Consider the following 13,957-nt stretch of genomic DNA (forward strand, 5'->3'; position numbering starts at 1 on the left):
TATAATCAATTAATAAATTTACAAAATTCCTCTTGCCACCCCCTCTCTCTGCTATCCCACCACTCTGAAGGAAATGGCAGAAACTCTTCCCAAGAAAATGGGACCCACTCTGGCTTCCCGAGCCAAAAACACCACAGTTCCTGCCTTAGTGGCTTCCCACAGTAATCATCCTCCAACCCGTCCAAATCAAGTTTTTAGTTTCCAGAATGCTGATAGTTGCTTTCTGTGGTCAGTATTTTTGCTAAGTGTAGGACTATAGATCAGGAGCAGACAGAACTGTGGAATGTAAACGGCTTTCTCTGGCCTCAGACATATGGGGTTACCATGCCCCACTTGGCTATGTTAGACCAAGCACAGTACAAAAACTGACCTAACGTCTTGAAAATGTCTCAGTCTCCACATCGCTTCCAACAATCACAGGTCAAGACGTGGGCAGGGGTAGATGTCCCTTAAATAAAAAACTTGTCTTTCTAAAATGTGTATACAAGTCTAGTTTTAAATTTTCTTAAAAAGAAAATAAAAGAAAAAGAGTCATACTCACTCAGTTCTTTGCCAACTGCTGCCACAACACAGTTCTTAGGTATTTCAATCAAAGCACTGATCCCTTCAAAAATATATATGACAAAGGTCAAATTATTTTCTTCAAAGATTATATGAAAAATAAAAACATTTTCAGATTTATGCAAGTTATTTCCCATAAAAGGGTTGTAACAATAAAGCACACACAATATACTACATCATGGTTCCCTGCTCACCTGCACACGGAAAATGAGTCTGTGATAAGTATTAGAGACCTAAAGAAGATGCAGATTTACTAAAGGTAGGATATGCTCTGTTGACACTTTCACTATTATGGTCAACTTTTTTTAACCAGGAATCCCTAAAGATAATCACCATTTAGAAGATGACTAGCTCAAAGAAGATATAAAGAAAATATTATGTGGATGCTTCGATGGCTTGTGGGTTATATTTTTTTTTTATAAGAATGGGGATAATAGCTAGTATGTTTATTCTGAAGCCAATTCAGATTATTAGTCAGTGGGAGCTTGTTATCACAATTATGGCTCCTGAGATGTGTTGATATAATAATAATGAGAATGGGGGTTTAATTACTACGGGAAGGATATAAACCAACATTTTCTAGGTATGGGCCCAATAGCTTATTTAGCTGACCTTACTGTAGAATATGGCATAATATGGTAGCACGAAGACTTCTAAATTCTTAGGATTAAGTTCGAGTCCTAGAATTCTAGAAATAAGAGGATTTAAACCTCTATTATTTACTCTATCAAAGTAACTCTTTTTTCACACATATTTCTTATGTTTGGGGTGGAATGCTTGCTGTGATGATGGGCAAGGATACACATCATATGCATATGGCTAGAGTGAGGGGTAGGAAATTTTTTCTTGGAAGACATATGACTTGGTCATATCGGAATCATGGGTAGAATGCTCAAATTCATAGGAAAGTGAATGTTAGGAATAGGGTTTTGACGGTAAAGTTAACGGTACATAGTTCTGGTATATATGGGTTGTGAAATCCTCCAAAGAATAGGATTGTTGTGAGAATATTTAATATGATAATGTTAGCATATTCCGCTAGGAAAAATAGGGCGAAGGGGTCTGCTGCATATTCAACGTTGAATCTGGAAACGAGTTCTGATTCTCATTCTGTTAGATCGAAAAGATATAAAGATAGAATTCTGAGTATCTTTTTATAGCTGAATCATGAAATGGTTGTAGAGAGACCATAATTTTTAAGCCTTGCTAGCCAAAAATCAAGCAAGCCTCATGAAAGGAGCTTCATGACATAAAGGTCTAACAGCACGGCTAACTCAATGGCATATGGTAATTTGGAAAACCCAAATCACAAAAGGCTCACCAATAATAACTGATAGCCTTCTCAAAGGTTTCTAACAGATTTTCTCAAAGATTTCCACTATCTCTTGAGACACTGATAAATAGGACAATACTATGATTACTTAATAGTTCTCAAAGATAACTTGCAAAAGGGAGACTACAATAACAGGTAATTTCCATTATCAGACAAAATATTCTTGTTAGTTCTTATTTCATTATTTCATAACATAGTTACTAATAATTCATGGAATAAAATTCACAGGTAACCACAGGCTAGTGTAAGAAATAGAAAGGAAAATATACGTGTAAATAAAGAGATATAACTCATGATAACAGGAAACATGAAAATACAATCTAGATACTACCAACATTACTAGTGATCAAACATTGAATTGAAAGGTAAAACTGAAAATCCTAGAAACATAGTGATTTAGTTTTGTTAAGACATCACATTACTTTTCTGATTTAGTATCTTTGTGGAGATAAGTTAGTTCTAATTGTGAACTGTAAATTCAATTCACAGGGCTCCTGCTACCTTTACAGTATCAATATGCTTAATAATATTCTTTCTAGGATGTCAATGGGTTTATTGATTACTTTTAGAAACAAACATAGTTAACAGTATATCACATAACTTCAAGGTTATTCTTTAAATTTTCTCATTTATACTTAAATATTTTTACTCTGAATAATTTTTTATTTTATTGTTTAAGATCCTTGGTATCAGAAGTCAAACTGATTTTCTTTTCTCAAAACCAAAAATATTAACCAAATTCTGAACTTTATTAGTAAGTCTGCACAATGCATGGACTTTCTAGTAAAACCAATTGTAAAATGAGGTCATCCTTTGGAATCTATTCAAAATCCAATGGCCCCACAAATAAAGAAGAAAACTCTATTATAAAGTTGGAAAGGTGTAATTCCATGTATCAATGTGCTCATCTAACTCAGTTTAGGAACGCAGACCAAGAGGATAAATCAAAGTTTTTCTTGACCACTTTTGAGAAATTCTGTTATAAGTGGGTGGGGGAGGCTTCTCCCTCCAATTTGGGATAGAAATATATTTTATACAACCATCAAACTGGAGAAATAAGGTTACATGATATATTCAGAACTGAAAAGAAAAACCCCTATATTAATTAATGAATACAGAGGTATTCATAGGAAGTCTCTTCAAAGATTCATTATGTCTTTTAAAGAATATCAATCATGGTTCATAATTACGTTGATTTGATTTCTTACCTGTATCAGAAAGGTGGCTGGTTTTACATAGGAGATCTAATTTTCGGTTCCACACACATAGGTCATTCCCACCAGAGAGCCAAATATCTAGTCTCTGAAGAACAATTAAGCACTGAAAAATTCATTTGAAATATCAGTTTAGAATTTCAAGCATTCATTGGTGGTTTTTAAATATGTCCACAAGTTCTGTGAAACCATTCTCTTGAAAAGGTGGAGTTTAAGTTTCCCACCCTTGAATGTGGACTCTACTAAGTGGCCTCTAATGAAGAGAATATAGCAGAAGAGACGGTGTGTGACTTGCAAGACTAAATCATAAATGACAAGGTGGCTTCCTCCTTGCTCTCTCGAATCACTCTAGGGCAAACACACAAGCAGCCACATGGAGAAAGATGCACATGCAAAAAAGTAAGACCCCTGGACAACAGCCAGCACTAACTTACCAATCATATGAGTCCCCTAGGAACCTCCAACCCCAGTCAAGCCTTCAGATGACAGCAACCTCATAATACATACTGAGCCAGAACTGCTAAGCTGCTTTTTATTCCTGACTACAAACACTGTAAGATATTATTTATTGTTTTAAGCAACTAAGTTTTGAGGTAATTTGTTACTCGGTAATAGATAACACACAAGGCTTAAACTTCCTTTAAAATAAAACTGAATATATGACCTTAGTTTTTATGTAACTCTCAAATCAATACCTCCTAATTCATTTAGGAAAATGAGTATTTCAAGTCTATAGAACTCCTTTACCTTTAACAGTACTTTAAAGTCCACACCTTTAATCATACTCCTCCCACTCAAGACTCTGATTGAATAAAAGGACAAGAGTGAGGGAGAAGAATAAACAAGAAAAGGAAAAGATTCTGATAGTCTTGTCCAAGCTTAGCTTTTAAAACTACTGGAATAAAAAGGGTTGAAAATAAGGCAGTTTCTATTTTAAGAATCCCTACCCTAATTTCTCAATATTTAATGTATCATTATTTTGCTCCCTTTCATTGCTGAATAATATTCCATTGTGTGGATATAGCACATGTGTCCATTCTCAGCTGGAAGACATTTAGGATATTTCCACTTTTAGATTATTATGTACAGTGGTGCCATGAACATTCATCACATACAAATTTTTGTGTGGACATACATTTTCATTTCTCTTGACAATGAAATAGGAATACCCAGGAGTGAGACTATTGGGCCAAATGATAACTCTTTAAGGCAGCTCTACCATTTTACAATTCCACCAGCAATGTGTGACGGTTCCATTGTCTCCACATCCTTATCAACACGTTACTGCCCTCTAGTGTAAGTGAAATAGTATTATATTATGGTTTTGACTTGCATTTCTCTAATAACTAATGATGTTGAGCTTTTTACATGCTTATTGACCATCTGTATATTTCTTTGGGTAAATGTCTTTCAAATTGTCTACTTTTAACTGGGTTACTTGTGTTTTTATTGTTGAGGGGTTTAAGTTTATTTATTTTGATTGACCACACATGTGCATGAGTTGGGGGGGGGGGTGGAGAGGGAGAGAGACAATCCCAAGTAGGCTCTATGCTGTCAACACAGAGCCTGATGTGGGGCTTGATCTCATGAACTGTGAGATCATGACCTGAGCCGAGATAGAGTCAGACTCTTTAAACGATTGAGCCACTCCAGTGCCCCTTTATTGCTGTTTTAAGAGTTCTTAATATATTCAGGATACAAGTTCCTTATCAGATATATAATTTACAAGTATTTTCTCACACCCTATGTGTTGGGTTGTCTTCTCACCTTCTTGATAGTGTCCTTAAAAGTATAAAGGCTTTTCATTTTGATTAAATCCAATTTATCACTTTTTTTCTTTTGTTACTGTATTTCTGGTGTCATATTCAAGATCCCTATCCCAAGATCACAAATATTTACTCCCATATTTGTTCCAAGAGTTTTATAGTTTTAGCTCTTAAATTTTGACCTTTGATCCATTTTGAATTTTTATATATGGCATGAAGTAGGGATCCAAATTCATTATTTTGTATAAGGATATCCAGTTGACCCAGAATTATTTGTTGAAGAGACTATTCTTGCTCTTTTTGAAAAGACCTGGCATCCTGGTTGAAAATTAATTAACCACATAAGTGAGGTTTTATATCTGGATTTGGAAATGTATTCCATTCATCTGTATGTCTATCCTTATGCAGAACCACACCGTCTTGATTATTGAACTTTGTAGTAAATTGTGAAATTGGGAAGTTTAACTCTTGTACATTGGCTCTTAATTCTCAAAATTGTTTTAGCTATTTCTGGGGTCCTTTGCACTTCTATACAAATTTGAGGATCCTGGGGCACCGGAGTGGCTAGTTAAGCATCCAACTCTTGATTTTGGCTCATGTCACAATCTCACAGTTTGTTTGTGGGTTCAAGTCCTGCATCAGATCTGTGCTGACAGCACACAGTCTGCTTGGGATTCTCTCTGCCCCTCCCCTGCTCACACGCTAAATTTCCTCTCTCCCTCTCTCAAGATAAATAAATAAGCATTAAAAATAAAAAGAAATGCTTTGAATTTGAGGACTGGTTTGTCAATTTCTGGGTGCAGGGGTGAGGGTGAGGAGGGGAAGCTTGCTGGGATTTTAATGGAGACTGTGTCCAATCTGCAGGTAATTTTGGGTAGTGCTGCAATCTTTTTTTTTTTTTTGGTAGTGCTGCAATCTTAACAATATTCAACTTGATCCATGAATATGGAATGACTTTCATGTCTAGATTTTTAGTTTCTTTCAAAAACTATTTTGTAGTTTTTAATGTACAACTCTCATGTTTCTTCTTTGTTTCTAAGTATTGTATTCTTTTGGATGCTACTGTAAATTCATTTCATTTTCTTAACTGTTTTTTTTTTCATTTTTGGATGTTCATTTTTGGTGTAGAAGAATACAGTTAATTTTTGTATATTGATATCGTATACTGAAACCTAACTAAATCCATTTATTAGCTCCAATAGTTTGGTTATGAATTTAAGATTTAGTATATAGATCATGTCACTTGTGGATATAGTTTTATTTCTTCCTTTCCAATATGGATGCCCATTATTTCTTTTTTATTGCCTATAACACTGAATACCGTCCTTGTTTTATTCCTGATCTCAGGAGGAAAAGTATTCAGTCAGTCTTTCACCATTAATATGATATTAGCTCCAGGGGTTTCATAAATTCCCTTTATTAGACTGAGGAAGTTCTCTATTCTTATTTTGTTGACTACTTTTACCATGAGAGGGTGCTGTCTATCAAATGCTTTCTGTGCATCGATTTAGATGATCGTATGTTTTCTGTCCTTTACTCTTACTGTAGTATGTTATAGTTACTGATTTTTCCGATGTTAAACTGGGATAAGTCTTATCTGGTCATAGTGCAGAATGTTTTTATATGTTGCTGATTTGGATTGCTAGTATTTTGTTAAGGATAATATACTTCTTCTGCTACTTAATATCTTACCAGAATTTTCCAAACTTCTTATGAATTCTCTAAATACCACTTTTAGCATATGTATCTACCATAATTTAACTATTTTCCTGTAATATATTTAGGATACTGCCAATCATACATTTATGAAATATATTTGCAATATACATTTCTGTTCATAAATCTCTGCCCAAGTTTGTTTTTTTTTTTTTTTTCCTTTAAAGAGCTTTCTGTAAGTAGAGTCTCTGGGTCAATTCATGTAATCATTTAAAATTTTCATTAATAATGCCAAACTGTCTGCTAGGAATATCATCAATTTAATAAAAATTCTAATTTCACCACTTCCTTGCTAATACAAACCCTTATAAAAACTACTAGCTCAAAAAATAAATAATAGCATTTCCTATATTTATTAGGGATCTGAATTTCTTTGATAAATTATCTGTTAAAGAATTGAACCACTGAAATGAAGTGAGTGAAATGATACTTTTAAACAATCTCTTATGAGAAACATCACAGCAGGAGTATATACAACTATCTAGCTGACTAGCATTATAGTAAAACCTCTTTAAAAAATAAATAAGATACTTTTTCATGATCAGTTCCTATAAACAGTTCATGAAACAGTTCACCCAAAGAATTTGTCCAAAATATACCAAAATTTTCTCCAGTTTTCCTGTTCCCTATTCTTTCAATTCATGTATTTTCACTTGAAACCTAATAGCCTCAACTAGCAAAAATATTTTTAAGGTATTTTAAAGAAGCATCTTTTCAGATCACATAAAACAGAAATTTTCATCAAATCAATATTTTAATAACTCCCTCAAAGACAATCCATTGTTAAATTGGATACAAGCATTTCTGGGCACTTTCTTCCCCCAGAAACCCTACTAAATTGATAATGAAGAATAGCATAGTAGCATGAGATGGCTACCAGAGATGCTGCCTTTTAGGAAAAAAATCAAATACTTTGAACACTGAGACACAACAATTCTTTTTACGTTAAAAAAAAAAAAGTGTAAGCTCAAATAAAGAGACAAGGTATCTTTAAAACAAGTAAGGTGAGACACCTGGGTGGCTCACTTGGTTAAGCATCCAACTTTTGATTTCAGCTCCGGTCCTGGTCTCATGGGTTAATGAGTTCAAGCCCCATATCAGGCTCTGCACTGACAGTGTGGAACCTGCTTGGGATTCTCTCTCCCCCACTCTCTCTGCCCCTCCCTGCTCTCTCTTTCAAAATAAATAAATAAAAGCTTTTAAAAAATAAAACAAGGAAACATCTCATTTTAGAAGACCCTTTCCACCACATTTGCTGACATTATTGAAAAACAGACACACTTTCTAAGAAGACCTAAGAATTTCTTCTGTAGGAATCCAAATAACCAAGTCTTCTCCAAATTTGTTTCTCCAACATGTGGCAGAGTTCCTATCATGTAATAAGCTCCAATTATTATTTGTTTGTAAAATCAGTGAACCTAATAGTAACAGCCAATTAGCCATATGACAGTTCTTTGGAATTAAGTAATTGATAATGTCTTATCTTCAGGACCTTATAAAAGGCAGAGAATGAAGGACAAATAAATCCATGTTTTTAGTTCAAAGTGTAAAGAAAACAGACTACCTACTGCTATAGTCATTCTACAACTAGTATGTCTTCCTAGAATTACCTACAAAAACATACTAGGTACTAACCTTTTCCTTATCTTGCTATATATTCACCCCTTGATCTAGTTCCAAATTCAAACATTCCAACATTTTATATGCTCCCTCAAAATCTAGTCTTCCAATAATCAAATGACTATAAGTATGTATAGAAGAAATAATTCTTAAAACCTAAAAAAGTAACTTCATCTACTTATTGAAGATTTTTGCTGAGAAAAAAAGATAATTACCATAAAATATCAGCGTAAGATTTTACCTTTACAGTAGACTGGAAGCATGATACTTTCTGAACTTGTCTGCCAGTATCACAATCCCATACCTAAACTTATGTTAAGAAATAATTTCTAAGTAAAACATTAAAATCTAAATTAAGAGATAAGTTTTCTAATAATTAAATCACAAATGTTATACTCTTCGTTAAAAAAATCTTTAAATAAAGTATATTTACCCTCTATACTGTTACTAAAATTAATTCATATAATGAATTATCAACTCAGCATATCAAGCTTATAATCTAAAATATGTTTGAGGTAAATTTTACTACCAAACTATCAGAAAATGTCAAGGAATGAATGATCTGAATACTCAATATTTATAGGCATTAAATATTCCAAGTGTTTTCTCCAAAATAGTCCACCATGATTTAATAAACGCTCAACATAAAGTATTTACACTAAAAACAACCAGTTCCATTAATTCTTACTGAAAGCTCCTTCAACATGCATGGCACGTTTACTACTATTATACTGATTGACAAAAGCCAGTAACAGTGTATTACTTATACACATTCTTAAAATAATTAGAGGACCTTCTATGAGTGTCCAAGGTTAGTTTGACTTAAGGAGTATAACCATTTTCAAATTTTTTGTCCCACTTCCTATGGTAACATATACATTCTACACCATGTCTGAGCACACGTTTACATATAGACATTCATGTATATACACACACACAGACACACACACACACACACACACACATATACATACACACATATGTGTATGGATAGACTGTTAAGACTATTACCTGACAAAAATTAAAAATTTACCTTCAGCATTTAATGAAGTTTGTTAACAGTGGAGACTCAAGCAGCCTGGAACTGGATTTTTTTTTTTTTTTAATTTTTTTTAACGTTTATTTATTTCTGAGACAGAGAGAGACAGAGCATGAATGGGGGAGGGTCAGAGAGAGGGAGACACAGAATCCGAAACAGGCTCCAGGCTCTGAGCTGTCAGCCCAGAGCCTGACGCGGGGCTCGAACTCACAGACCGTGAGATCATGACCTGAGCCGAAGTCGGACGCTTAACCAGTTGAGCCACCCAGGCGCCCCTGGAACTGGATTTTTAACAAGAAAATTCATTATGTGAAGCAAATGACTCTATACCATTATTTACAAGTAAAGTTCATGCTGATGCTATCTCAGCTACTCATTCCTGTACTATAATAATTCAGTAAGTGCCTCTAAATATTATTATAGTACCTTAGGAATGGTCTAATAAAAACAAAGTATTTTAGGGGTGCCTGGGCACCTCAGTTGGTTAAGCCTCCGACTTCAGCTTAGGTCATGATTTACGGTCTGTGAGTTCAAGGCCCACACTGGGCTCTGTGCTGACAGCTCAGAGCCTGGAGACTGCTTCGGATTCTGTGTCTCCCTCTCTCTCTGCCCCCTCCCCCACTCATGCTCTGTCTCTCTCTCTCAAATATAAACAAACATGAAAAAAAATTTTTAAACAAAGTATTTTAAATTCTATTTTTGGAGATTATACTGATACTAAAAGCAAAAGCTTTAGTGCCTAAACTAATATTTACCTCAATAGAACGGTATTAATAAAGTTACACTGACCTAAACATACATAGTAATACTGTTTATGCAATATTGTCATCACCACAGAATATAGTTTACCACATGTAAATCGTACCTGGAAGTTTTTTCACCTACTGACAATGTGTCTAGAAATCACTTGAGCTCATTTACAGTGTGTCAAAAAGTTTGTCCTGGTTGTATAGAAGCCCAGGAAACATCTACTCCTTTGGACTTACTCCAAAACTTACTTCACTAATGCTTGAAACTATTTAAAACAGAACTCTCAGATAAGCACAGATGATTTAAAGCGAATCTTTGATACCTTTTTAAAAAAATAAGTAAAGATTAGTTTCCATAAGTAACTGGCCATTAAGGCTTTCTTAAATCTAATTCCTCATACAAATATTAAAGGCTGAATTTTAAGGAATGTTTAAGGAAAATCTTTTATAAAGGCAGTATTATACAATGGTTGAGAGTTCTGACTCTGCAGTCAGACTGCTTGCTTTCTGCCCTATAATGGCTGTGTGACCTAGGGGCAAGTTACTTAATTACCCTCTCTGTGCCTCTTTTCTTATCTGTAAATGAGAAAATACTTACTGTAAGAATTAAATGGACTAATGTATGTAATAGGTAATATGTGTAAAAATATGTGTAATATATGTTAAAGAGAACAATGCCTAGCACACATAAGCACTCTATAAAACATTACTGCTGTTATACCTTAAATTTTTACCTACAAGTATGGAGGGAAGATAATTTACTCTTTTAAAACTGCTTTTAAACACTAAATATTAATATTAACCACTGAGGAGATGGCAATTCACTTTTCTGCCAGACTCAGATGCTCAAAGAGTTCTTACGGGTTGGGGCCATTACATTTCTTTTGCTGTACAATGCAGTATAGAGGAAAATGTGAATTATTCTCCAGTCCAACTCATCTTTGTTTCTCTAAATTGAAAAGCAAATGGAGATAAGTACTTTTAAGCCTAAATTCTCCCAATTTCTCCATTTTATATAACTTGATATAATAGTAACTCTGGAAAGAACTTTAGTCATGCGGTTTCCATCAATAATAAGCCTTTAACCTATATCCAGTCTAATACTTTCAGTTGCCTAATACTTTTAAGAAGTGTATTATGAAGGCTAAAGCAAAATCATTTTTTGCTCAAATTAATGTACAGACAAGCCCCAAAAGGCTAAAACTAATAATGTAGGTACTGGTCCGTTGGGTCACTATAGGTATTTTACTCTCTTCCAGATTTAAGGATACAATAACTGTTCTATCAGCAGAGGCTGTCAAGATCAGTTGATTCTTTTCTTCACAAACTTCCAAGGAAGGAAATGTAATAATGGCTGTTATCTTCTGAGTGTGCCCATTAAGTTCCAGAAGTTTTTCTCCTGTCTGAAATACCAATAAAAATTTTAATAGGCTCATATTATATTCATAACTTAAATAATCTTAAATGACAATGTTAAGAAAAATCGCCATATACAAAATACATAATTCCATTTTTAATTACTTAGGTGTTATACTTTAACCTTAAGCAATCAAATAGAATCTAAACAGGTACTGGAAGAGTAGCCATAAATAATCTTAATTATTTGCTAATAGAAAATACTAAATTCTAGCATATTTTATATGAAAATTTAAAAGAATATTTTCCTATATGGTTTTAAGACCTGTGTAAATCAAGTATAAAAATATCAGTAAATGATCAGTAGAAAAAAATAGGGAATCTGCATTATCCTTAAGTATTTGTTATCTAAGTCTCCACAGTTAAAATGTTGAAGGAAATAAAAGCATGATAACACAATATATACACTATATACATCTAATAATATATCAACTGTTCATAAAGTCAGTCTCCACTCCATCTCTAACACCAACAGCTATTCTTACCCATCCAATGTCTTCATCTATCAGTATCTCACTGATTTTTCCCAAGTAGTAAACATATAAAAATCCTAACTAAATATAACAAACTGCAAATCGTTCCAAGGTTGCAGTATTTCATGAATGTGGTAAACATAATGCTAAATAATTGCTTTAATCACGGGCAAAACCATTGAAAAATAAGGATCTGACAGAGTCAGACCAGATACCAATCCAAATGAACAGTGAGAAGATAAATGCTTCAAAAGGGAATAATTTGAGCATCAAAGGATCAGGAAGAGAGGTCCTGGAAAAATGTGATGAAGCTTAAATATTTTACACAACAAAAATTAGTCTTTTATTATATTACTATTAAAGTCAAACATGAGAATATTATATTATCATACAATTTTGAAATAAAAATTGTATCTCTCCCAAAAATCAACACTTGATTCATTTTCAGAATCAGTGCATAGTTGTTGATAAGTTTTGTTGAATAAGATTAAAACTTTTGTTTTTGTTATTTGGCATTTGTTTCTCAGGAAAAAAATCTTAATTCAAAACCTTTCTCTATTATGAAATATTGATCCCCATTTTAAATGGATTCATCCTAAGTAGCCTTTTTAAACTATCAATTAGTCGCATTATACTGCTATGCAGGTACATACCTAGATAGTGTTTATGAATGCATCCTCAACTATATAGTCAAATCTTTAAGTTTTGTTTTTTTGTTTTGTTTTTTTACGTTAAAGAGAGAGAGAAGGAGGGAGGGAGGGAGGGAGGGGTATAGAGAGACGGAGAGAGAGAATCTCAAAGAGGCTCCACACTGTCAGCACAGAACCCAACACGGGGCTCCATCTCACCAACCATGAGATCATGACCTGAGCCGAAATCAAGAGTCAGACGTTTAACCGACTGAGCCACCCAGGCACCCCTACAGTCATGTCTTTATTACACAATCCACATAGAATTTTTAATACACACCTGGGCATTCCACACAACTACAATTCCATCATCACCAGCAGATGCAAACCTGGGTAGAGAAAAAAAGTGAAAGAAAAATCTCTGGTGACATTTATTTGCTAAAATAACTTACAAATATCAGAATTTATTAATGGTATTTTAACTTACTAATGTTAATTCAGGTTAGGTTAAACTAATGCAACAAATACCTAAGGAATATCTTCCGGGTTTTAGGCCAGGTACAAAGATAAATAAAACCGAAGATGCAAAGATAAATAAAACCATTCAGAGTTCCAATGAATCAGCAGCTAGAACTGTAAGAATGAGGGAGGCCTATAACTAATCTTTCAAGTCCTTCCTGGCTTGAATTATATGATTAAACCCTGACTTAAGTGATAGGAAACTAAGCTGAGGAAGAGCTTCACTTGATGGGAAGTGATATTCCAAGAATGGAACGAAGGAGTCACTTTCTCAGATAAGTTCATTATTTCTATTATTTTCTCTGCTAAGATGTTTTAATTAGTTTCCTATTTAAAGCAAAGATCTCTCCTTTGCTCCTCTTGGCTCTTGGTCTTTCCATGTAAATACCATGTTTTTAGTTTGGAAGCTTTGAGGTTTTCTGAAGGTTTTTATTTTGTTTTTCAGTGAAAATGCTTGAAATGCAAAGAAGTAAAGCAAAGTTTGCTTGCTGGCATGAAAAAAAGAGCTGTGATGAACCTGGTTATAGCTTCTTTCTCCTCTTTACTTCCCATTCACTATATATAAAGGAACAATTGTCTATACTTTGTAGAGTAGAAGTTATCCATGATAAAAACACTGTCAAGAAAGTAATTTGTTATATAGGATTACTCATCATAGTGACTGCATTATAATAAAATCAAGAAAGCACTGTTCTCAAGCAATGTCCCAACACAATGGTTTACAGCAATCACACTGTAAACATGTCAAGTAATGTTATTAATAATGTATGTAAGTTTGTAAATGATTCTTTAATAAATCAAAATTGATCCAAAGTTGTTCACATAATATCATTTTCATTCACTTGTATTCAAGGTTTGCTTGAATACGAGAGAGAGAAGTGGTATTATAGAAAGCCAGCTAAGAACTGTGTATAACTGGCCC

The 13,957-nt window shown here is 33.8% G+C and overlaps 1 protein-coding gene across 10 annotated transcripts in view; it reads right to left on the minus strand.

The window, feature by feature from the left end:
* WDR41 (WD repeat domain 41) overlaps window positions 1-13,957 on the minus strand; it is a 196,225-nt gene that overhangs the window by 27,967 nt on the left and 154,301 nt on the right. For 9 of the 10 annotated variants that reach the window (XM_042988889.1, XM_042988913.1, XM_042988908.1 and 6 more), the window contains 5 exons: window positions 12,857-12,905; window positions 11,270-11,401; window positions 8,452-8,514; window positions 3,103-3,214; window positions 542-604 (listed from right to left, as the gene is read on the minus strand). In XM_042988889.1, coding sequence (XP_042844823.1) covers window positions 542-604; window positions 3,103-3,214; window positions 8,452-8,514; window positions 11,270-11,401; window positions 12,857-12,905 — 419 coding nt within the window. The remainder of the gene's footprint in view (window positions 1-541; window positions 605-3,102; window positions 3,215-8,451; window positions 8,515-11,269; window positions 11,402-12,856; window positions 12,906-13,957) is intronic. The other variant, XM_042988900.1, reaches the window with a different exon arrangement.

Source organism: Panthera tigris, chromosome A1, assembly GCF_018350195.1.
Source record: "Panthera tigris isolate Pti1 chromosome A1, P.tigris_Pti1_mat1.1, whole genome shotgun sequence".
Classification (NCBI taxonomy): Eukaryota; Metazoa; Chordata; class Mammalia; order Carnivora; family Felidae; genus Panthera; species Panthera tigris.